This window comes from Pholis gunnellus (genome assembly GCF_910591455.1).
Source record: "Pholis gunnellus genome assembly, chromosome: 2".
Taxonomy (NCBI): Eukaryota; Metazoa; Chordata; class Actinopteri; order Perciformes; family Pholidae; genus Pholis; species Pholis gunnellus.
This window is the reverse complement of record NC_136536.1, coordinates 6,088,470-6,113,036: the sequence shown is the minus strand read 5'-3', so window position 1 is coordinate 6,113,036 and position 24,567 is coordinate 6,088,470. Positions and strand designations below refer to the sequence as shown.

The 24,567-nt window shown below is 43.1% G+C and overlaps 3 protein-coding genes across 11 annotated transcripts in view; 2 read left to right on the top strand and 1 right to left on the bottom strand.

Annotated features, from left to right (window-relative positions):
* The first annotated feature begins 1,027 nt into the window (after window positions 1-1,027).
* Window positions 1,028-16,805, top strand: bltp3a (bridge-like lipid transfer protein family member 3A). Its single transcript, XM_079167204.1, has 21 exons — window positions 1,028-1,136; window positions 4,463-4,625; window positions 6,907-6,945; window positions 7,197-7,288; window positions 7,400-7,589; window positions 7,761-7,901; window positions 8,018-8,188; window positions 8,964-9,144; window positions 9,350-9,436; window positions 10,469-10,639; window positions 10,936-11,081; window positions 12,255-12,396; window positions 12,512-12,705; window positions 12,820-14,033; window positions 14,183-14,367; window positions 14,454-14,593; window positions 14,717-14,867; window positions 15,029-15,294; window positions 15,567-15,675; window positions 15,821-15,939; window positions 16,680-16,805. The coding sequence occupies exons 1-21, from the start codon at window positions 1,093-1,095 to the stop codon at window positions 16,794-16,796; spliced, it is 4,062 nt and encodes a 1,353-aa protein (XP_079023330.1). The 5' UTR covers window positions 1,028-1,092; the 3' UTR covers window positions 16,797-16,805.
* A 2,928-nt stretch (window positions 16,806-19,733) lies between these two features.
* taf11 (TAF11 RNA polymerase II, TATA box binding protein (TBP)-associated factor) lies at window positions 19,734-21,531 on the bottom strand. Its single transcript, XM_079180347.1, has 6 exons — window positions 21,293-21,531; window positions 20,867-21,058; window positions 20,623-20,741; window positions 20,437-20,524; window positions 20,249-20,345; window positions 19,734-20,126 (listed from the first exon to the last, which is right to left on the bottom strand). Exons 2-6 carry the CDS (start codon window positions 21,014-21,016, stop codon window positions 19,996-19,998), a joined length of 585 nt encoding a protein of 194 aa, XP_079036473.1. The 5' UTR covers window positions 21,017-21,058; window positions 21,293-21,531; the 3' UTR covers window positions 19,734-19,995.
* Window positions 21,532-22,142: 611 nt separating this feature from the next.
* LOC306705100 (ankyrin repeat and SAM domain-containing protein 1A) overlaps window positions 22,143-24,567 on the top strand; it is a gene marked incomplete at its 3' end in the record, with an annotated part of 58,826 nt that continues 56,401 nt past the window's right edge. For all 9 annotated transcript variants that reach the window (XM_079171781.1, XM_079171777.1, XM_079171780.1 and 6 more), the window contains exon 1: window positions 22,143-22,669. In XM_079171781.1, the coding sequence (XP_079027907.1) occupies window positions 22,491-22,669 (179 nt within the window). In that variant the 5' untranslated portion in view covers window positions 22,143-22,490. The remainder of the gene's footprint in view (window positions 22,670-24,567) is intronic.

Here is a 24,567-nt window from a genome sequence, read left to right as displayed (position 1 = left end):
TGACAAAATACGCGTTTTATTCACTGTAGTCAGACAAATAAATATTTCATGAAATGTTTATAGTAAAATATTGTTCTGTTAATTACAGTAAACCTATTTGAATTTGCAGTGATAATTAGTAGAAAAAAATATGTATGCTAGTATTTATTATATAGCAATTTACAGTATTGCATAATAAAACACAATTACAGTATCATGCTTCATAACATATTTACAGCATCATACCATACATCACAGTATCATACTTTGAACCACTAAAGCAGTTCAAATATAAAACAGAACTCATGGTGAAGCTGTTTTACTGAAAGACAATATTACATAAAAAATATTGTTAACAGGTAACTGCTGCTTGTAAGTTATCGCAGTTATTTGTTGTTAATTGTTTTTTGTAACTTGATTGCTGTTTGTCTGACTTAATATGTGTTTAATTGTGGTCATGGTTTCTTGTATAAGTTAGGTCTTATTTAATTTATTTAATTTTGAAACTAGATAACACATTGTCTTTAGATATTAAAAGAAAATTAACTGTACTTAATATTTGCACCATATTTAATGTAACATACTGCACCACATTTGTACTTTATCTTTTGTTGTGTGATTTTTGTGTGTTTATTTTTGATAATCTATTGTTATTTATGTCAATGTACAGATATATTAAGTATGTCACAAATATATCTTGAAACTTAAAACTTAGCATGTATTTATTTACCGTGCACCTAGAATACGTGATTAAATAAAGCGAGTAACATCACAACTTGCACAGCGTGTCATTTGTGAAGTCTCATTGTATTTGTAGATATTTAGTCGTAATTGGTTAATTTAAACCTCCGCCGCACTGCCGCCCTCCTGCTCTCCCCTCCACATCCAGCAGATGACGCTATTGCCTCGTTGTCGTTGCTGTAGTCCGTTGTAGCCAGTTCGCCGTCCGGTGTTTAGCAAAGCAGCAGCTAGGCTGTGCCTGCAGCGGCTAAAAAGATGCACACAGCCCGGGCTGTGTACAGCAGAGAGGTGCCTGGAAGCTAGTACCGCTACATGTTTATTTCAGTGGGGGAAAACTGCAGTTTTCTGCACGACACTGGACGCTAAACCGAAATGGCCGGAATTATTAAAAAGCAAATTTTGAAACATTTGTCAAGGTAAGTGTCATTTCTTTTTGTGGCTTTGTGTTAGCCACACTTAGCCCCGGATGGGTGATGGATTTACCGTTAACGTTACAACACACAGCAAACGGTAGGTCGCTAACGCTAGTGTCTGTTTTGTTGCTACATTGATTTCCACTTTGGTTACCAACCAGCTGAACGCTACATGTTGTAACCGCAACACGAGAATAACGTTAGGAGACTTCACGTGCATGGACAGTTAACGCAGCAAGCCAGTTCAATCCTAACAGACACTAACTAATAAACCTTAACTAAACTACTCCCCCAGCTGTTTGCACGTGTTCTTAACACTGCTTTAAGCGTACAGACTGCCTTCAATGGTTGCTGTAGAAAGCTGATATGTTACATTCAATGAGCCTCACAGCTTTCATTACTGCACTGTATACCAAACTGCTTACTTTGTCATTTTATGTCACTTAGTGGTCCAGGGCCCTACAGTAAATAATATATTCAAAAAATGGAAAGGTAAAAAGGCTGTAACGTTATCCGAAGTTGCATCTTTTCTTCTTTTCTCCCACTCAAACCACATCTATCTATCTATCTATCTATCTATCTATCTATCTATCTATCTATCTATCTATCTATCTATCTATCTATCTATCTATCTATCTATCCTTATCTTATCTTATCTTATTTACTTTCTCAGATATTTGTTATGTTGAGTACAGCTAAAAAACAATGCCAAAGATTCTAGATATGAAAAGTTATGGAGGAGTTATTTTTAGCTTTGACATCTTTACACAAAAATGCATCAGGGTACTAAAAAAGGCTCTCTTTCTTTCTTTAGCCCCAACCCTGCTGTAGTTTTAATGCTGCTGTAGTTTTAGTCTCATCACTGTCTGATTTTTTCCTCAGCAACATTCATTCAATCTGGCCCCCTGCTGTGTGTACACACATGTTGTGTCCCCATCAGCTTCAGCATCCTCTCCAGAGCTGCAGCATGCTCTCTGCTCTTACTTCCTCCATACGTGAGGCTGCTGCTCAGGACTCTTCTCTCCGCTGTGTGTTTTTGAATGTCCGGATGTCTTAAAGGCTAAAGTTTATCATCACGGAAAATAGGAACGTGCTAAATTATGGGCTTTCTATTTGACTGACCCCCGCCCCCATCAGTTGTCTCCAACACTAAATAATTAAAACCATTTTTTTTGCACCAGACAGGACACAGTGGACACGAAGACATGCAAGCACATGAATGTTGCTGACCATAGCTGGTGGGAAATTGTCTTTAGAGTCCAAGCAATTATCTCTTAAGGATCCGACTCAGTGTTGCAGGTTTTCATATTTCAGTATTGTTATTTTAAGCCCGGCAAGGTGATGACAAGATCATATCCTCAGTTTGAACCCACACGTACCTGCGATGCATTCATGTTGATGGCTAGAATGAAGTTCATGTCCACTGTATGTCTTGCTGTGTTTACACACAGCGGACTCCTTCAACCACTGAGGGATTGCTGGATTTAAATCGATAACTTCAGTGGTGATTCTTTTGTTTTCGGCCTAATCGCCTGAGTAAGATCTTGGTATTTTTTAATTGTAAAACCAAACAGTTGTGCTTTTGGCAGAGTTTGTACAATGACTTCTTTCTTGGCTTCGGAAAGCCCTGTGGTTTCTGTGCTCTTTGAGCCCGGGCTAATCTGAGTAATTAACCTATATTGCTATTTTTCTTTCAATAATAGAACCACTATTCAGTGGTCTTTGCCCTAATGTAGCTCTTAATTATGAAAATACCAGCAAATCACTCCTTTTATGTTCTGCCAATCCAAAAGGCAAATGTAATGAAATGCATGATGTTGTACAATAGCTGTTGGGATATTTTCGGACATGTGAACTAGATTTAACCCTCAAGCATGACTCATTAAAGGCCTTGAGGAGAGGGGAGGGGGGGGGGGGGGGGGGGGCTGACGTGAAACGAAAGCAACGTTCCGGGTTTTGTTCACAGTCAAAGTGTTGAGCCCTTGTTTTGTTGCTCAGTGTCAGAGAAAGGGTCTTTGACTGGATTACTGGCTACAGGATGGTGAAACAATGTCAAATATTTTGACAATTCTGACCACATTCACAAGTCGTCTCATCTGTTTAGCATTATTAACCAAACTGTGAGACATACAAAAGGTTTAGCAAGAGAAGAGCTGCAGTGTCACGTGGCTGGTGTCTGAAATGTCATGGATTTGCCAGATCAGTATTGGTATCATGTGGTGAATGTAAAATGTAAATACTCAACAAATTGATTTGCTGCGATTGCTGCTGAACTCACCCTGTGTGTGTGTGTAGCCTTCTCCTGGCTGTTGGAGCTCGCTACGTTAGCACCCTCGGAGATGTTAACCTAGATGAGGAGTACAGCTGTTGTGTGGCTCTCGTAAAGAGGCCGCTTCAGTTTGTCAAGATGACTCATTCAGTTGCACTACAGTGGAATCCGCTGGTGGTGGATCAAAAAGGCTTCAAAAAAAAGGACAGAATCATTCCCGTACAAATGCAGTTTAGACAATTTGCTCATAGTCTTCAAGTAGTCAGCTTACAGTGCTCATTTTGGGTCTTTTCATACATATTGTATTGGAAAAAAATATAAAAAGCGGGGATTCTGTACTATTTTTACTCTCAGGATGCTTTGTGTGCCAGAATCCATAGTATTTCAAATGCAGTATGCCAAAAATACCAGGATGTCCCAATGCGTCCAGTGGCATTTTGCAGTATGCAAGCTTTTCTGGCTATTCGGTCCCACAATCCTCTGCACAGCGGATTTTCAAGTTCAAAATGCAATGATATGACGAAGTGGTGTGTCCCATTCCTCATGCATGCTACATGCAGCAGTACGTACTTTGTAAGGGCGGCTGCTGCACTAACAGCAATAAGGAAAGACATGCGAACTGGGACGCAGTAATCGTCTCTTCGAAGCTTATGACAAACCGCCAAAAACAGGCCAGAGAGATGCAGCAGCAGAACTTTGTGTTCCTTGAGTCATTGTGACGGAGACACAAAACGAATGCAGACGGGGAAAGCACCTGTGGTTGAAGCCACCTGTGAAACATCTGTATTGAAACAGTCAATAAGATTCAGTTTAATAGTGAAGCTGTCCGTTTCATTACTTTTATATTGATGTTATAGTATGTTAACGTCAATTAGATGGTAATCTGCGTGATAAATAAAAGATGTGATCTTATAATGATCATTTTGACACAGACAGATGTCATCACTAAAAGATGTTTCCAAGCTCCCAGGTGATGTTTTCCTTTAGTTTAATTTCTACTTGCCTCCTCCGGAGTCAGGCTGTAAGTGTTCACTCTCTACCTGGTCTCCTTTCCTTTTAGGTTCACCAAGAATCTGTCCCCAGACAAGATCAACCTCAGCACGCTGAAGGGGGAGGGGCAGCTGTCCAACCTGGAGCTCGATGAAGAGGTGCTGCAGAACATGCTCGACCTGCCTACCTGGCTGGCTGTCACTCGGGTCTACTGCAACAAAGCCTCCATCAGGGTATGTTGTCATTGACCGCTCAGACCTGATTGTGGAGCCGGTCTGACCGGTGAGGCTGTCTCCCTTTTCCTAAGAAGACGATTTAAACACAAAGCGGTTGCAGAAAAACGACATAATTCATGTCATTTTGGTGATTGTTAAGTCTGCAAATGAACTACAAGAGAAAGCTTTTCTGTTTATTAATGCGAGAGAGCGTTTGAAATTCAGAGTCCATAGAGGAAATGAGTAGTACCACACAGATAAGCACTGTTAGAAGGACTACTGAGAGCGTTGTGATGCTTCAGACCAGCTCTGGTTATTAGTGATGGAGCGAGATAGAGCCGTAATTCACAGGGACACAAAAGGCCAGAGGCGGGAGTGATCCTGAGATAAACTGGCTGGTGTGCACTGAGCTGTTAGGATGGTTGGTTTGTGTTCCCATATAATACTAATAATACTACATGTTTAAGATCGTAATTCAGTAATAATATTCATATAATTGCTACAATACATGTATTCTGCACATTACGTAAATATTTTCACCTCTTGAACCTCCTCGAGCGTTGTTCAAATGCAGCTTTAAAGTTGGAAGTGAACATTTTCCTAACATTGTAGGACAGTATTGTGTGATATTGTTTTATGTATATTCTTAGACACGATATCTTTCACAGCGTCACCAGATATATTTGAGAGTTTTTCCATGTTTCCATTGCTTCTTTTTTAACATGCGAAGCCTTCTCTTATCAACGAGGTGTTGTGGTGTTACCAGCAGTCAACAGAGTGACTGCTGGGAAAAAACTTCTCCTTTCCAACTGTTACTGGAATTCACTTCTTCTGTTTATTTTTAGACATGCCCCAGGCTAAGCTCTCTTAAAAACGCTCCATTATGAAGGCCAACATATTTTGAATGGTTGGGCTATACTAGGCTCTTAATCATTTATTTTATAAAGTCAAATTATATTTTTTAGAAGTTTCACTCCCCTTTTCTCCCGTTCACCACAGTACCTGAACGACACCATTGAAGGTGGATCGTGATCTCCGCGTTGTAGCCGTGTTAGTAACAAGGCTGTAAGGATGACGATGTCGTGGGTCGGTCGGTGTGAGGGTTGTTCAATCCACCACTTGAAAAAGCTCAACATGTATTGGGTGGATTGACATGAAGTTTTTTTTGTACAGACATTCATGGTTTCCAGAGGATGAACCCTACTGACTGGTGACCTTTCCTCTTGGCTCACCAGCTAGTCAACACGTGACTCCAATACTTAACTTTTTGACCAAATACTAAATCAAACGACATTCCCATCAGCCTCAGCTGTACTTTGTGTGCATGTTAGCATGCAGAACTATAATGTTGAACATGTTGAAAATTACAGACGCTATACATCAACATCCAACATAGCACTTAGCTCAAAAGTACAGCTTAGCAAATCTGCCTGCATGGCTGTAGACTCTTATTCTTTTGGCCTCGACCTACATTTGAAACTGTATTATTGCTGCAACAAAAAGAAAACAGGAAAAGCAGGAATTCTCCACATTTCAGAGGCTGAAAACAGCATTATCTGCTATTTTTACATGAAAGATTACTTAAACAATTCATCGATTTATTAAGGTTTTTGTAAACTAATCATCTTGTTGTAATAAGTTATTGTCCGTCATCTCCAGGCACAACATCAGTTTCCATTGCTATGCAAATAACACACTTCTCCTCCTGCAACCAAGGCGTTCACAGCTCTCGGCTCTCGGCTCTCTGAAGCTAAAGTCAGTTCAAATGGAAATTCCTGCTAAAGGCCTTTTAGAATGTAAATGCTGTATTTAGAGCAGCCTTTGTGATTCAATAGCCCGAAATGTTGTCAAACACAGCAAAGGCCTTTCTATGACAGTATCGTTAAAACAGTGGTGCAGCCATGTCCCTGTAAACCTATTCAAATCATTACAATGAAAGCCTTCCTTTCTTCAGAGGCCATCCACATATCCACATGTGTAAACTCATATTCATAGGCGGGCCTTTATGTAATCTATTGTTGGAACTGGTAGTCTTTTTATAATCATTCATAACACTTCAATGAGGGTATTTTGATGTACTCTATGTAGTTATTTTTTCTTTCTTTTGATAGCTGAAGTTGATATTTGATATATTGGGCAGAAATGACTCCAAATATTACAGTGTGGCAGTTATTGTTGTCGCCCTTGCGTCTCGCTGCAGGAGCTTGATGTTTACTGTGCACACAGTGAATGGTAAACAGAATGCTGGTGCAAGTGTTTGTGACTGACTCTGTGGACCTCGCTCTCCTGTCGTTTTTAGATACAATGGACGAAGTTGAAAACAAGCCCCATCTGTCTGGTAAGAATGATGTTATTTTTGTCCAAAATTCTTACCCATGTCTGCAGCACTAAGCTTCTCCCTTCATGTTTTAATCCATGTTTATTGACCTGAATCTAGCAGCTCCCTGCATAGTAATTGTACAGTTTTTTTACACTGCTGCTCCATAGATTATGCTTTCTGTCTTGTTATCATCTGTAAATGTTAGGTTGCTTCTCTATCTATCCTTGCTCCATTGCATGCTGAGCATTACAGTTTCTTCTTCTGTGCAGTTCTTGGATAAGGTCGAGGTAGAAATGAGGACGTGTGAGGAGCCACGTCCACCTAACGGCCCCTCTCCTATCGCCATAACACCCGGCCAGAGGTAAGCCTGCATCAATCTAGTGTTAAGACGACACATCTGATCAATGCTACATGCCGAGTCATTTACACGGTGAACATTGCCTTTGCCCACGCTTGCATCGTGTGTCCACAGCGAGTACGGCTTTGCAGAGAAAGTGGTGGAGGGTATGTCCGTTAGGATCAACTCCATCACCATCAAGGTGCAGGCTCGTGCCTTCCACGCCTCCTTCGAGCTCTGGCAGCTACAAGGCAACAGCCTCAACCCCAAATGGCAGCACAGTGACCTCCGCTACACCCGCGTCACCGACCCAAAGAGAGGAGAGGTACACTTTAGACCCCCGCCCCTGTCTAATAATAAACATTAGTTGTTCCACACCGATACTGATTCCATGAAGGTGTCGGAACATGGTGTGTTTTTTGTCTCACGGCGTTTGTGTGTTTATTAATAGCTGAATTGTTTTTTTGTATTTTGATATGTTTCTTGTTTCAATCAGGTGTTGACGTTCAAGGAAATAAACTGGCAGAGTCTACGAATCGAGGCGGACGCCATTGAGAGTGACGACCAGGACCTCGGTAGCACCCCGTTACGTCTCATCACCAACCAGGGACGCATTCGCATCGCTCTAAAACGCAGAGTAAGACTGCATTCCTGCCATTCATAGACCATTCTGTCAGGGAATTGGTTTGAAAATCATCTAAATTGTTAATTATTTGTCACGAATCAAGTTTAATTCCTCGTTGTTCTGTCTAGATAAAGGACTGTAACGTGCTGGCATCCAAGCTGCTTTTCATCCTGGACGACCTGTTGTGGGTGCTGACGGACTCTCAGCTCAAAGCCATCATCCATTACGCCAAATCCCTCAGCGAGGCCATGGAGAAGTCTGCCCAGCAGAGGAAGAGCAGGACTGCCGAGTCCCTTCAGGTCCCGCCTCCTTTCTGCTCATGAATGAAATCAGTGTGAAGAACAATAATAGTGTTATGTGTTGAAGTGTAACTCTGTAATTCATAGGTTGAAAGGAAAGTGTAGGGCAGTGGTCAACCTTAAAACATATACTCATCTGAGGTTGTAATACACATATGATAATATCGTGTAAATAATACAGCGCTTCTGTACAGCGATGGTTAAAGACTCTTTCTCCACCTCCCTACACTTGTATTGTGATTGTGATTAATTTGCCAAAAAAGAGACAAAACGCACAATTAACAAAGTTGAAGATGAATTTGACTCATACTTACATTTTTTTCATTTTCTATACCGTTTTGGCCACGATCATTATATTCTGACTAGTATACCTCAAAGGCTTTATTTATCCTTCTTCAACCCTCTGCAGTCCAGCTACATTTTGTTTCATTTCTGCCGCTTTTTAAGCATTCCTTGTTGTCTTTCTTCAGCACTGTTTAAACGCTCTTACCCCACATGCATGGTACATTTTCTTTTCGGCACAAACTCAGCTATACGTCGTATTTATCATTGTGTTAATTTGACAAAGTATGAGGCAGCCAAGAACCCAAAATACAAGACAAATTACACAAAAAGTTTACAATCTCTACTAATATTCAATCATGCATCTAACACAAAATGAGTTGGCGAAAGACTATTTCTGGATATAAGTTTATTTTTGTTTCCACGACAAATAGTTCTTCATGTTGTCACATCATCTTGGTAATTTCGATGTTTGACCCCTTCTGTGTTTCAGACTGCTCCTCCATCGCCTGGCTTCCATAACCTTTGGACAGAGACCCCACCCGCCCCCACTGGCACCCCCAGCAACATGAGTCAATTCTTTGATCTCTATGATGTCAAGGAGTCTTCTTACCACACCTTCATATCCCGGTTGGACTTACACATATGCAACGACAGTTCTTCACTGGACGAGGGTTAGTTGGAAATATCACGAAATCTGCCAAAAACGATCAACATGTAGCCTTTGTCCTGTAACTCAAGTGTATGTGTGCTGTTTTACTTCAGAGTAAAGCCACAATTGTGTTCAGACTAATCCCTAAAATACATTGAATTGCTAAGCATTTGAAAGATAATTACTGTCATGATGGTTTTTATCAGCTAGCATGTGTTTTTGCACAGATGAGGCTCCCCCACCGGGCTTGCAAGGTGCCATGCAGCTGACGTTCAGGAAGCTGGGTTTCGACTACTATCCCGTCCACAGACCCGGTGAGTGTGACGACTAGTCCTTTCTCTGAATATAATTCCAGCATAGTTCACCCAGAGGCTCTGTCCAGCTCCCACTTTAACCACAGCATTCATTCGGGACCGGCTGTTAGGAGGATTTACTACTCAGGCAGACTAATGGCCAGGGAGAGTCTTTCATTGTGTAATTCTTAAAGTGCGGAATGTAGAGCAGCAGAGTTGCCTCTGGAGCTGTTTATGGTGAATTAAACACAGTTTGAAATTTTTGTATAAAATAATTTATATATAGAATAGATCCCCAACCTCGGAACGTGGACCCGTTTAATTGGTTTGTCGGGTGTTACGACCGAAATATATGTTTTTATTGTAAAGAACTCAACACCCAAACAAGTACCTTGATTTAATGTTTATCTCGCTCCCACTGCAATTCTCTTTAACACGACCTGTCCCCTGCTGGAATAGTTGTTGTTTGGCTCGTATGGGCTGTATCGAACAGTTTGAAGCTTCATTCATAATGTTGACATTCAAATTATTATTATTATTGTTAATAATACCGTATAGCGTTTATTTTGAGCACCCAACTTTTTTTTTTTCCAGATCTCTCTCACTCACTCACTCACACACACACACACACACACACACACACACACACACACACACACACACACACAGTGAGCGCTGTGATACATTTCCAAAATTCACAAGTTGTTATCTGACAAAAATACTTTCAAAAACAGCGTTTTCAATCCAGCCAAAAAACAGTTTACCCTCCCCCGCGCCGCAGCGTACACAAAGGGAGGCCAATACCTGACAAAAACCTCAATAGAAGCTTTTAATGTAAAAATAAATTAGATGTTCGGTACAGCTCTAGTGGCTCGGTCTGATCCACTTTGTGATGTGTGGTGGGTGATTATCACACTGATGGACCCGTGATAAAGAGCACAAATTTATGAATATACATCCAGCAGGAAGTCAGGGTTTCTTCAGAGGAAATCAGTTTCAAGCCTAGAATGGCTGCTGAATCATAACTGCCCTTTTGCTGCTGCTTTATTACAGCTGATGGATGTCGACACTGGGAACGCCACAGTGGAGCCATGGAGGCTCAGGCCCAGTGGGCGGGGAAACTGCTGCAGGAGTACCAGAGGAGAGCGGAGGCGTCTGGGTTCCCTGGGCCACGCGCTGAGGGGCCCCAGTCAACCAAGGGCTCCTCTGCAAAGACAGGTCAAGGTATGAGTGCTGTGTACATGGAAAGATTTGTCTCGTTATAGGACATCTATTTCTTTTCCGACAGCTAAACAGATAAAACTGCACAGATTCATACTCAGAATACAATCAAAAACTGTGTAATGAAGTGAAACATGTTCTTGTTTGGCTTCATTACACAACAAAATACCACTCAGGAGCAAAAATGAAACTATGACCCCACACAGATCAACACATGGCTCAGTCACAGCAACATTTGTATGATGCTAAATGCATTCTGCTTGTCACAAAGTGTTTTCTCTCTCATTCACACGCTTCAGATGGACAGTCCAGTCCCAAGTCGAGCCCCTCTGACACCGAGCAGGCGTCCAGCAGGAACTCTGTCTCAGCTCCTTCAGGGTCGTCACTGAAGAGGCTGCGATCCAGCTGTGTGGTGGTCAGGATGGATGACGTGGACATTCACCAGGCAAGATTTAATGATCCACTGATTTGATTTACCTGCTCTACCCAGAAGCATTACTTCCATAATTGGACTGAGGGACATCTGTTCTTCAGAGGAGGCTAGAAGTCGCTTTGCATTTGGAACATTTCCGCGGTGACAAAGCAGTCGCAGTCGCTTTTGATATTGAGGAAATGAGAGTTTATAACTAACATTTTAAATGGAAGCAATCAACCTCCGGCCACATCACTGTTGATCTATAGTAGATCATACAACAGGTACAATTTCAACAACTACCTTATCATCTCCTTAAGAAATCACACACAAAATGATATTCTCAGACGTTAGCACCAGACACCCTGCTATGGATCATGAGATAACTGTTTACAGTTGTTACCATGTGAAGGAGAAGTACAGTCCTTGGATAGTGTGTGTGTGTGTGTGTGTAAAGCATATATAGAGTGATTAGCTGATAAACCGATGTGACAACAAAGTGCTTTTAAGCCTTTTTCATTACTGACAACAGGCCTGATCAAGATGAGGCCTGATTGAGATGACGTTTCTTAAACACACTTGGACACACATGATTGTCGTGTATATTTTCGTCTCTACTACAGAACTGTAGCTCCACGGCGAGCTAGCCTGTCATGTGCGGTCGTGTGCTCAGTAATTCACTTAGCTCAAACCAGACGTGTTAACTTAGCAGTGCCTGACCGGCCTTACACATGGAACAAAAGTCTCTTTCAGACGAGCTATCTGATCTGTTATATTGATTTCTGTTATATTCAAAATTGTGTTTGCCTTGTGTGTCAGTAAAACACTTTGCCGCTCCAGTGCCTTTCATCTGAGATTGAGAAACCCCCTGCCACCTCAAATTACACACTCACGCCGGTTGTGCAATTTCACTGTGGAAATTTCACTTTTCATCATGAAAGAACGTAACATTCAGGGCTATTTTAGGTTCAAAACACTTGTAGTTCCCCATTTGATAGAACAAGAGACACCAAAGGGAAATTCTGTACGTGACAGGAAGTCACCGACGTTCAAACTCAGGTGGTTTAGTTTGTGTAGTCATGTGTAACATACTTGTGCTTTTGTTGACTACTTGAGTTCCTTTTCTTTGTTTATTGTTGTGGCTTTAAAGAAGCAGATAAATGCAAAGTCACAGCCCATATTTAACATTCACAACTCCACATTCAGGTGTCTACGAGAGGCCGGCAAAACAAGAAGACCCGGTCTTTGTTATCCTGCAACCGCAAAGCTCTGCGTTTGCCAGACAACGTACCAGCAATTCATCTGCAGTTCACTGAATACTACTTTCCTGACAACCCAAGTTTTTCAGGTATAATGCAAACATATTTAACCATATTAGTTTTTTTCTTTCTCAAGTTTAGGTTTTGTATGTGCCGTGGTACATTTACATGACAGTATCTCTCGCCTTTCTTTCCTTCTTCCAGTACCCACGTCCAACCTGTATGCCCAGCTGAACAGCCTCCAGCTCTGTGTAGACCCAGCCAGCGTGTTGTGGATCAATCTGTTTTCCAGAGGTCTGCTGCACACCCTGGACCAGGTTAAAGCTTTCTACCATTTACAAGACAGCAGCAGGGCTGAAGAGCATGTAGATGTCCGCATGGATGCCACTCAGCTCAAGGTGAACCGTTTTTACATATTAGTTTAATTTTTTTAATTTAAAACACATTTGTGGAGCCCGTCTTTGTCTGATCGGAAATCTGTAAATCCATGGTTTTCATATTCCTTTCTATAGTTAATAATCCCCTTGGATTCTTCCATATTGGACCATCCGGAGCGTCCACAGTCGCTCTCTGTTACTGTACCCCAGATGGTTCTCAGTAACACTCGCCTCTGCCCTCATGGCTCCAGAGCTGACCTCAACAGCACCTACAACAAGTTCGCCAGCTGCCCTTTCTTCCAGCACACACCTCCCTGCCCTTACCCCAGAGACCAGAGTGCCTTCCACCCCATCCCACCCACCTTCCTCCAGCACTCTCAAGAGACCGAGCCCCAACCTCTGGACAGAAAGCAGCTGCGATCCCAGGACGTCTGGTCTCTCAGTCTGTCCCGTGTGACCCTGGGTTTTGATGGAGCGCGGCGATTTCCCAAAGGCGGAAGCCAACCTTTTGTTGAGCCCTTCGCCATGTCTGCGTGGATGTGTCAGCCCTCTGCCTTTAAAAGCGGATCATCGTCTTCCTCCTCCAGTCCCGTCGGAGACCACCAGCCTTCCTCAGAGCAGGAAGAGGCTTCGCTCGCCTCTATCCACTTCTTGGCCCACACCATCACCCCAGTGAAGATGTGGCTCAACCACTACCAGTATGTAGCTCTGCTGAGGATGAAGGATGCCATGGCCCGGTTGGGGGCGGAGTTGGGCCGGGATCTACGAGATGTTAAGCAGGCTCACGGTAAGAAGACAAAACCTGCAACAGTTTGTCTTGCCCTCCTGGTGGACTCTGCAGAACTGGGTCTCCTGTTGCCACCAGTGTGCACAGAGCCTGAGGAAGAGGTCCCCCACACCCCAGAGACAGACAGCCCCAGCGTAACAGACTCCGACATCTCCCCCACTCATCACTCTACAGTGCTGGAGGACAGCGGGTTAGAAAACGGCATCTCCTCGCTCAATACTGTCTCTGCGAATGATCAGGATGAACAGGATTTGGTGGTGGAGGAGGCCTGCGAGGCTGTGGAGGAGGGCTTGGAGGGGGATGGTTTGACAACACAGCAGGACACCACTGTCCTCTCTCCTCCACTCTCACCTGGACACTCCACCGTAATCTCCCGCGAAATGTCCAACTTCAGCCTGGAGGGAGAGCTGTCCAGCGCCATCAACGTCACCAAGGATGCGACCAAAGATGCCATCAGTGCCTCAATGGACCTGACCAAAGGGGCGTTTTCAATGACAAAGGACGCCTTTAGCATGCTGAGTCGTGGCTCGGGCATGAGCAAATTGTTCAGTACGCAGGCAAAGTAAGTGCTAGTGCTCTCCTGCTGTGCTGTTGGCAATGTATAGTGTTTGTGTGTCTGGAGCCTGTGCTGTGCACCACATGCTTTTACTGGCTGTCCCTCAAGCAACTCTGTGTGTGTTTGTGTGTGTGTGTGTGTGTGTGTGTTTATAGGGAACAGGTCCAGCGTTCAGAAGAAGCCTCCCCCTCTCTGGCTGCCAGCCTGCGCCACCAATCCATGAAGCAGTCGCCTTCCCAGCATTCCTTTGATAGCGCTATCTTGGATGGCAGCCTGCCTGACGAAAATCTCTCCGTGGATAGCGATATCAGTGACAATTTTGTTGTCCTCATGGACTCGGGTGCTTAAAACACGACAACATTTCAAAAGCAATTCCTCTTGAGTCACACAGGTGACACCTACTATAAGTTTTACTCATGTTTCCAGAGTCGGGCATGGAGTCCATGCGTCCCAACAACACTCCTGCAGGCAGCCGAGGCAGCCCAGCCCTTGGTACAGAGGGAGGTTCATCAGCGGACCTCAGCAGCTCTCTGTCCCAAAGTATTGAGGACATGTCTCAGGATATGGTGGGTCACTAAGCTCATTCAGCAGATTTCATAGATAGATTGAATCTGCCCATGGAGTTGCATTATTCTCCTGAACAAAGTCATATTTACACGTGATTGTATTGTGATGTGTTGTTGCTCCAGTCCTCAGTGTTGCTGTTGATCCTGAGTGGAACAGCTTGCACCATGGAGGTGAAGGGAGAAGATCAAGTTGTGGCTGTAGAGGCTCAGAATCTGAGTCCTGTGCAGATGGGCAATATCAGGGTATCGGACCTGCTGGCTGGCCTCATAAAGGGTAACTTGGATTATTGTTGCCATGCTGTTTGCTTCCTATCAACAAGCTCTTGAAAAATATTTTCTCTGTTTACCTGATCCAGTGACAGTGTTTAAAGCATGCTGGGAACGTGTAAAGTGTCCACGTGGCTCACAAATGTACTTCCTCTTTTGTTTCTGCAGCTCCAGGTGGACCAGTCCCGAAGCAGGATGGACCGGGTATCAGGGGCTCTCCAGTCGTGTGCATGCGGGCAGAAATGGGTCCATCTGCTGCGCGACACTCTGCTGTGGCTGAGTCTTCTGGCTTTTTGGACATAAGAGTGCAAGACTGCCAGGCACAGTTGTGGACCTCCACCGTGACCAACATTGGTCCTTTTCTGGAGGACGAGTTTAGTGCTGATGGTCAGCCAATGAAGTTACACATGAGCAACATCACCATCACTATGAAGGTGGGTTGTTGATACTGTCTGTATATGATTATATACAGTATGAAATATATGAAATAAGCATCTTTATCTAACTTTTGAGGATAATCAACTCTGTAAAACCTACTATTTCATTTGTTTTAAGTATATATATACACTGGACTCCTTGTAACGCCGTGTGGCAATACTGAGCGGATTATCCTGCTGAAATATTTGAATTGAAGCTTTGGACCGACTGTAATGTCGGTAAACGGAGGTATGTGTTTCATTGTCTGGATTATTTTTGTTTCTTTTAGGATGATAGCCCTAAAATCTACCCCACGGCCCCTCAACCTGTCCCAGCCTCGTTCATTGTAGATCAGCTGCTCCTCGAGCGCGGTGACGATGGCATCATGAGGCTCAGAGGTGAGCAAGAAAATAACTTCTACTCGTCCGTATTGTGGATCCACCCAACTATCGGCAGGATCATGAACCGTAAAACCACAAATACTCCAGCTCACAACATCTGCTGAACAGAAAGTGATCATCACCATTTCCTTTTTGATTGCAGCTGAAGGTACAGACCCCCCTAAAGCCTCAGCAGGTGGTCCTGAGGCTGGCCCCAACAACCCAAACCGTTCCTGCTCTGTTCAACAGCAGCGCGAGGTAGAGGAGACCCAACAGTACCTGGTACCATATACTGTATATTTACAAATTGACATGAAATGTTGTACGCTGTTGATTTGATTTTACTACACACACATCTATGGTTCTTTTGTTTCTACAGATCAAAAAACATGGTTATATACATGTAAAGCCATATATCACACAGGATATTATCTACTAGATTCTAGGCCTCAATTTGAAAAGACAAGTATGTAGTTACTGATCATTATCCCGCAGACTATTTACACACTCAAATTTCCCACAAAAAAAATATCACATGCTGTGGTGCTGTCCGTATCCCAATCACAGCTTAGGGAGCCAACGAACTAAAGTGCCTCTTTGTTTAGTATTGTAATGTGTGTGACTATCAAGTATAACATTAATAAGAAGTGTGAAATCAAGATAATGCTTGTAAACACATTTAGTGGCTATCAAAAAGAATATCAACACTGTACCAGGCTGCGTGTAGCTCCGTATTCTGATACTTTCACAGGGTCAAGTCAAGATATTGAAACCTCGTCCAGGTTCTACCCGTGTTTACATCTGCAGTGATCTGCTCTGTCGGTCTTGAATACAGCCGTAATACTGGCGTCCTGTTACTGGTCAACGCAGAGACGCGTCCCGACACAAGATTGCGTAATGATATTGTAATCGCACCTGTTGCTGTGCGGCAGAATCTGATACCCGCCTACTTGGCGTGTAGCACTTTGCCAAAGCGTGCATTAGCTGTAGCTGAAACTAACCAATCCAATAATTCGTTACAGAGACAAACCCTGGACTCTCAGCTCTCTGACGCCCAGGCTGCTCTCACCCAGGCCCTCAGTGACAGAGAGCGCCTCCTTCTGGAAGTCAGGAAGCACGACCCCACGTTTGCTCTCTGAGCCGCTCTGTGTTTCACCCGTGACCCTGCTGCACCACTGCTCCTGCTGGGGAACGGTGATGGGGGGGTATCGGGCTGAATGTCAGGAACCAGCAAGACTCAATAAAAGCATGTCTGGACATTGGACATGTTCGAAAAAGAAGATGGATCCAAGTTGTGGCTTTGGATCGCCTCTCACTATATCACACTGTTAATAAGATTACATAAGATCCCCTATAGCAATTATTAAAAGTAGAACTCAGTGAATTAACTTATAGATACATTTATGGTACTACTTTCTATCTGGCAGTCTAGATATCCCTCACTGCTGTAACACAAATGATCCTGGTCATTTCTGGACAGTTAACTCATTGTGTGGCTTCAGTGTGTGTCATGCAGCATGCAAGGTTTAATATCATCGAGCTTTAATTCTCTCCAGTTCATTATTCGTGTTTCGGAACTGAGCACATGCCAAAAACCTCCTCTTCACATGCACTGACACTGCCAGACAGCTGCTTAGTCCGTCAGCCGCTCCCTCTACACAACGTAACTTTATGTCCAGCATGCTCAGTGAACACGTAGCACATTTACAGATAGACAAGTCATGAAGCTGAATAGACTTAATAAGGTAGATTACTTCCGTTAGGTGTGTGTGTGTGTTCCTTTTCATTCGAAAGTATTATAACAATATTATCGGCTGTTACTTGTTGAAAATGTGTAGGGAAAACAATGCACTTTTTTGTTTTTTTTATTGTAAAGGAAGCAGAACTACACTGCTTTCACTGAGAGACGGGTGCATCTCATTTCCACCGTGGCTGCTTTGTCACCAGGGTGGAATGGTTACTTATCAAGTTCTCCCTGTTCTCAATAAGAGGGTTGAAACATTCCCCGGTGTTCTCCGTCTTTTGAGTGGTGAAACGTTGATCGTGCTTCATTTGTACTGTGGAACAATGTGCCCTGTGGTCAAACGTCCACTCGAGATGGACCCGTCTTTGGATCGCTCCCTCGCCGGGGGAGATAAGTGTGCACAGTAGCTCCAGTATTGAAAATGGAGTTAGTCTTTAACTCTAACTCTCTGGTTGAAGGAGGTATGGGATCATACCGCCTACCAGAGTTATGATACTTGATCTCCTTAAACACTTGTTCTGTAGTTTGCCTGGACACATCTCAGACTGCTAGTGTTATTACCTCTGTGCACATCTGTCATGTATAGTATAGTATAGTGGTCATGCACTGACGTGTGTGTATTTATTTAGATTTGTCGTGTTTCTTGTTGTTGTTAGACTAAAGTTACTATACTGTGTACTGAAGCCATATCAATCAAAGAAAATGACATTTTAAAGCGGTGGTACTGATGTATGCACACAGTGTGTCGTGTAAATGACTATATTCACTACAGAAACTGACATTTTTCAGTGGATTTAATCCTAATCTGCTGCAGATTTGATCTATCAGACCATTTGCCAGTTAAAATGTCACTTTCTTTTATACATAAATCTGTAATATGCATGGATTCCAACAATGATGGATTTGTTCCTCCAAAAAGACTGAACAGTATAACATTCATTGTACGAATACTTTTGGGAAACAGCACAGTTAGCTACATTTTACGTACAAATGTTCTCTTGTTAAATCTGTGGTTTCGAATGTTGCCTGTGGAGGTACGTTTTATCTATTTAAGTGGTCGCAAAGCTGCTGCCGCCCCCATTCTTCTTTCATTATTGTCCCATTGTGTGCTTGGGAGACCCCTGGTGGCTGAACGTGCCAGAGCATTTGATATTTTAAACATCTTTTCTTTCTTATCTTTGGCTGCCTTGCAAGCTATGAATGACAGATTTTCATTCGTAAAGAGGAATGTCAAATATTTCAGCAATAGAAAGACCGCTTTGGTTTAACTAAGAACAGTAACACTACACATCTTTGATGTGGAATTCTTCAATGTTCAAGATGACTAATGACCAGGTTTTAATGTTTCCGCCTCAACTGCATCTGTACTCAACACATCCTAACTATCAGTGTAAGAATGCAGAGATACTGCCCTCTAACCTCAGCATAACTTCTAGATGTGACTCAGCTTTTGATGTTTTTGATTTTGCATGGCCTTAGCAGACAAAAATACAGCGGGACGAAGTTCGACTTCCCATGCTGGATGCAACATGTAGCTGTAAACCCAGTTCATATCCGCCCTCTCCTCCATCAGGCCTCACTGTGAAGTAGCATCACTGCTGACAAACTGGTGCTCTGAGTTCCATCTGCTCATAGACATGCAAAAAGGAAGAGATGGACGGAGAGTGAAGCGAGACTCACTTCAACCCGGCAAAGTGTTGCCACTGAAAGCAGGTGCATGTACTGAGGCAATGTTGCGTAGTTTATGCCTTGTGAATTACTCGCACTTGTGTGATAAGTTCACTGGATTTTGCACTCGTTTTGATGTAAATCCGTATTTTTGTCAGTTGTGTAGTTATTTTGTATCGTCTTTATCACTTCGTTGAGACTAATATAAACTTGGTTCTGTGAACCAAAGCTAGTATGTGGGAATTATTTTGAAAGAATAAATGATTAATTGAACACATTTCAGTTGTGCCTTTATGTTTTAATTGAAAATGGATGTTTACGTGTAAGAAATACATTTCTAAGGCGTCCACGTTGTTTGTCATAAAATATACAGCAAGTTATGCGTTCGAGTCGCACTCCAATTATTTTAGTAGTGTGATCGATAGTTTGCCCTCAATAAAAAGTCTACATATTTCCAAATAAAACGTGAAACATTTAAGTATTGTGAGATAAACTAAATCAATTCTGCGATGGGCTCAATGATTGCAGTCAACTACTCACTAAAGATACAATAAGAAATAAGATCCAAACATGTTTGGGTCAAACTATTGGAAATTCAGACAAATACCCAAACAAATCTCCAAAGTTCACCAGTTCTTTACAATAATTGAGGCACAAGACCAAAACAGTAAAAAAAACATACTGTATTTACAACCATTATACATGAATATAATGCACTGCATGTTGCATCAAACAATTAGAGGTGAAAGGCAGCTCAGAGAGGACTTAGACAGTTGTGATGTCATGTAAGAGAGCCTCCTGATCTTGCCTGAATTGACCATTCTTCAATACTCCTGTCACTGATTTTGATTTAGGTTTTCCACAAGCTATGGCACCACTGCTGGAATCCCAGCCACGTGCCCCATGCAATCTAGAGCAGGGGTGCCTCAGTGAAAGAGAATCTGCTTATACTTGGTGTTGGGGATCTGAGCTCGGCTCTTCAACCTCCTCACTGCTTCCCTCATATGCTTGGGCTGAAGCGGTGGCGTCTCTCCCCACTTCTCACAAACGTCCAAGGCTGGGAGGACAAAGAAAGTATTTAACTACACAAAAGTGACATTTAAACTGCAGGGAGAAGCACAAAGAAAAGTACTTTCATCTGGTCTGAGCTTACTCTGTTTTCGTATATCTGACACTCACCTTCCTCAACAATCTCCCCAGCAAAAACCTTGGAAATACCCGACATGGCAATCACCACATTCTGGGACACTGATGATCCTGTTATGGACTGGATCAGCTAGAAAAAGTAAAGAAAATAAAACATTGAGCCAATAAAGTAGCTTTGGAGATTAAAAGAAAAATAACTTTCTGTGTTTAGAAATACTTACCCTCTTAATAGCTGCCTTGGGGAAGGCAGAACGTCTGTACATCTCATAGCGATTTAGCTGCTCTTCAGAAAAGGACGACACCAAAACTCTGTCAGACAAGAGGAACATGGGGGGTTACGTGCTGTTTACTGGGATGAGACTTGAGAGTATTTTGGTGGATTGGAATATTCTGTGAGACAGCCTTACTGCATCTTTTGTATTTCATCCTCGTCAACCTTTTGGCGCCTCTCCTTCTTCTTCTCTGGTTCCACCTTTAGTCTTTTGGAAGCGCTTCCTTCTTCGTCATCTTCCCCAGCTGCCATATCCTTCACAGTGGAAGACAAAACAATGAGATGATCTCTGTGAAGCTGCATAAGCTCATTAATATTGTCAAGACAGAAAACGTTATGGTGCTCCATCTTTAATTAGAGCCCCAAGCTTCAGAACTCACAGCGTTCCCCTCCTCTTTGGCCTGATCTTTCGAGGACGACTCTTTGTTTACATCTGTGGGTTTTGCAGTGGCAGGTACATCTCCGGTGTCCTCTGATTTAAGATGCTCCTCGGGTTTAACCTCAGGTTTGATCCGTGCAGGGTCGGCCATAATTACTCAGGTCCCTCCAACGCTGGCTGACAGCTTCAGATTCTGTAATATCAATGGAGGTACTTCATTGGCTAACGCTAGCTGAGTTAGCTATCCGTTTGCTTTCTGTAACGTAACGTTACCCAAATTAAGATGGAAGCAAACGCGTTGCAGCTACATGACCATCTACAGTCGGCGGAGAAGCATTTTAGCTGAGAAGCATCAATAAAGAGTATAAAGGTTTGTGTTAATAATCATATTTACATATAAAATAGCATGGATGCAACATGCACTTACCCTCTCTGCAGCTAGGCGTCAACAAAGCAGCACTAATATCAAGCTAACGGTTTAGCTAAAATAACGTTAGCTATATATTCTACACTAGTCGGCAAGTAAGCTAACAAATAAAGATACCGCACTGTGCACTAATATGTAATTCAAGCAACTCCTTAGTCTGAAAGCAGAGATAGCACCAGAGTGGTTCTCCTGGCTTGTTGATAGCATTATCCGGGTTTCCGTTTCCGGTTTTGAACACACTTTATAGACACATGCAGGCAGACATAAACACGCAGAGAAATTCATCAAGGGTACTAAACAAGCTACCATTAAACACGATGTTTAATGTGTATTTTTGCTTTGACTGTTAGGGAAAAAATTAATACAGTGCCATGATTTATCTATTAAAACAAACAAACTGTTAAATCACAGTTTAGAGGTTTAGACAATCTTCCCTGCTGTTTATTGTCTGCTATCACCTGATCAGAGGTTGTGAAATGTTCTTTTTCGTGATCACACCCATTAAGGGAATTTGACACGTTTTTTTTTTCTTAAAAAAAACTGTCATGAATACCAACAATACTACCTAGTTATTCTCGATAGTCTCGCGCAGTTAATAGTTGACACACTTGGTGACTGTTTAACAATACATTATTAAAAAGGTTAGTTTTTATAATGTGCTTCAGACCCACATATGACAGATATCTAAAACACTGGATGGTATAATCCACATACTTCAGCCCGGGCGCCATCTTGCTTATGCCCATCCACTCGATCTATGAAGCAGCTAGGGGGGGGCGTGCTAGGGGGTTGCATGTATGTGTGTGTGCGTGTATGTGTGTGTGTGGCTGAGGCGTTTCGGATTGGAGATGCAGAAAGAAAGGGCAGTTTCGAGGAAGTGACGGACGAGGCTCGGGGGGACTGGTCAGAGGAAGTTTGCTTGATGGTGGTACCGTGCTGCTGCAACGAAACTTTTCCTCCTTGTGACACTGGCGGCACCGTGGATCGGGACGCACGGATCCAGCGGCGGAGGGAGCTTTTCGTTTCCTCTCCGTACTGAGGAATAACCAAAGGTTCGGGTGAAAAAACGGGGGATCGCAGAGGAATTCCACCCCCCAACCACCACCCACCTACCCCCCAATTTTTCTTCTCTTCCCCGCGCCTCCTCTGATATATATATATATATATATATATACATATATATTGTCTGGGATCCGCGATGGGGAAGGAGCAGGAACTTCTTGAAGCGGCGCGCACGGGAAACCTGGCCGCCGTGGAGAAGCTTTTATCCGGGAAGCGACAGTCCGCCGGCACCGGCAGCGGTTCTTCGGGGACCGGTGGAAGCGGCAACAGCGGCGGGCACGGCGCCTCCTCTCATCCGCTCTCCAGTCTGCTCAGGTAGGCTCTGGAGGCGGATACGACCGAACGGGAGACAGCCAGCGGCGCTGTCCCTGTCAAGTATACTCTGATCATTTACTGTTGTACTCTATAAAGTAAATAATAAATACCGTTGGCTACACAATAACCAACCACGATGCTTCCCTTTTGCATTGCCAAACAAACACAACCTAAACCAGCGCAGGAGCAGTGGCATGCTTCTTTGTTAGCTCCCAGCTCTGTGTAAGCTGTACTGTAATGTGCAACACACAAAAAAAAAAAACGGCCTTGGTAGGTAATGATGCAACTAAACAAGAGAGATCTGCAACAAAACAGCCCCTGTCTCTGTAAAAACTAACACGGATGCATTATTAATTGCTTACAGATAGTCTAGACACTCACTGGTGGAGGTGGAATAGAAAGCCAGTTGTCAGATTCAGACTATTTCTTTAAGCAGCATTGTATTTTTTTTTTTTTACTGCAAATAGTTTGAACAGCCCTGAGATTTGAAACCCCTTGTTCCTTCACTTCATCTGCGTGGGTGTTTATTTCTATCTATCAGAGGTCACAGAAGGAAGTGTCTCGGTGAGGCAGACGTTTGATGTGGTTCTCCACATCTGTATACGATCAACCATGGAAGGTTAGACATGTTCAGCTGCTCAGTCGAAGGTGTTTGCTCGTCACCAATGCTTTTTTTTGTCCTCGTCACTCCTCCGATTTAGAGATAAGAAAGCAAACTACAGTCAATGTACAATACCTGTCTTGCCCACATGAACAAGGCCCACCTGTGCACACATGCACACATGCACACATGCCGATGCCTCAACTGATTTTGGAGTGCTGGTCAAAACAGGACAACTTTCCCTAAAACAGGGATGGATTATGTAAGATTGCATTAAATTCCTCTCCGTATTATGAAGAGGGAGCTTGGTCTATTAGTGTACCATGCCTTTAACTTGGTGCAGATGAGAGCTGCTGGCTCATATTGAATAATAGGATGAAATGTAACAGATCTGATAAGTTCTGGGGTTCATTTTGCGCTGCAGATGTTATCTGAGTTATGGGCTTACCACAACAGGATTTATGAATTACCCTGGGCCGAAACATGTTTTTCTGAAAATGATGGGAGTTTCATAATGCATCCATACTTTGCCCAGAGACAGCCATTGTGCTGTATGCAATATTAGGACTCTCAGAGAAAGATAATAACAAGCTTTGTAGTTGAGAAGAGCTTACTTTATAAAGCTACACAGGCTTCTATGCGTCTGCCTGTAGATCAAAGTGACATATAGCTTGTAGACGTTTTAGGCTCAAACATATTGCCAGGCTAAGTGCAGCATGTCGAAAGCCTACAAGTGGCTTCCCCGCACCCTTACTGTTAATGCTGAACACATGCAGGTGCACATCTGTCAATCAAAATGTGATATTGCTCCTCTGGGAGCCCAGGCACCTTCATTCAGGGGACGAGTGTTACGGCGAAGCCCGAGGTGATGCATGGCTGTGTTACTCAGCGCAGACTGCACAAGTACTCAAGGTAATTACATTAAACCCCTTCTAATCGGAAATCCAATTCCGAGATGTCATGCAGTCAAAGGCGGACTCCATCTCTGTCTGTGGGCGGACCGAGGAGTCTGTTGTGTGTCATTTATTCCGACTTGCGCAATCAATGTTTGGCAACGATAGCTCTCTGGGAAATTATTGGCTAGACTCTGTAGGAAATTAATTAACTACTGGTGTACAGACGTGAAAAAGAAGAGAGTTGCCTGTGGACACCTGAGCTCTTAGAATATAACAAGTTACAAGATCCGTGACCCCAGGGCATTCTGGGGGATTGTTGCTATTGTTTATGGCGTTTGATTTAGTTTGCTTAATTAAAATGTCAATACGTTTTAAGGACATCACAGTGAATTACTGCAGCG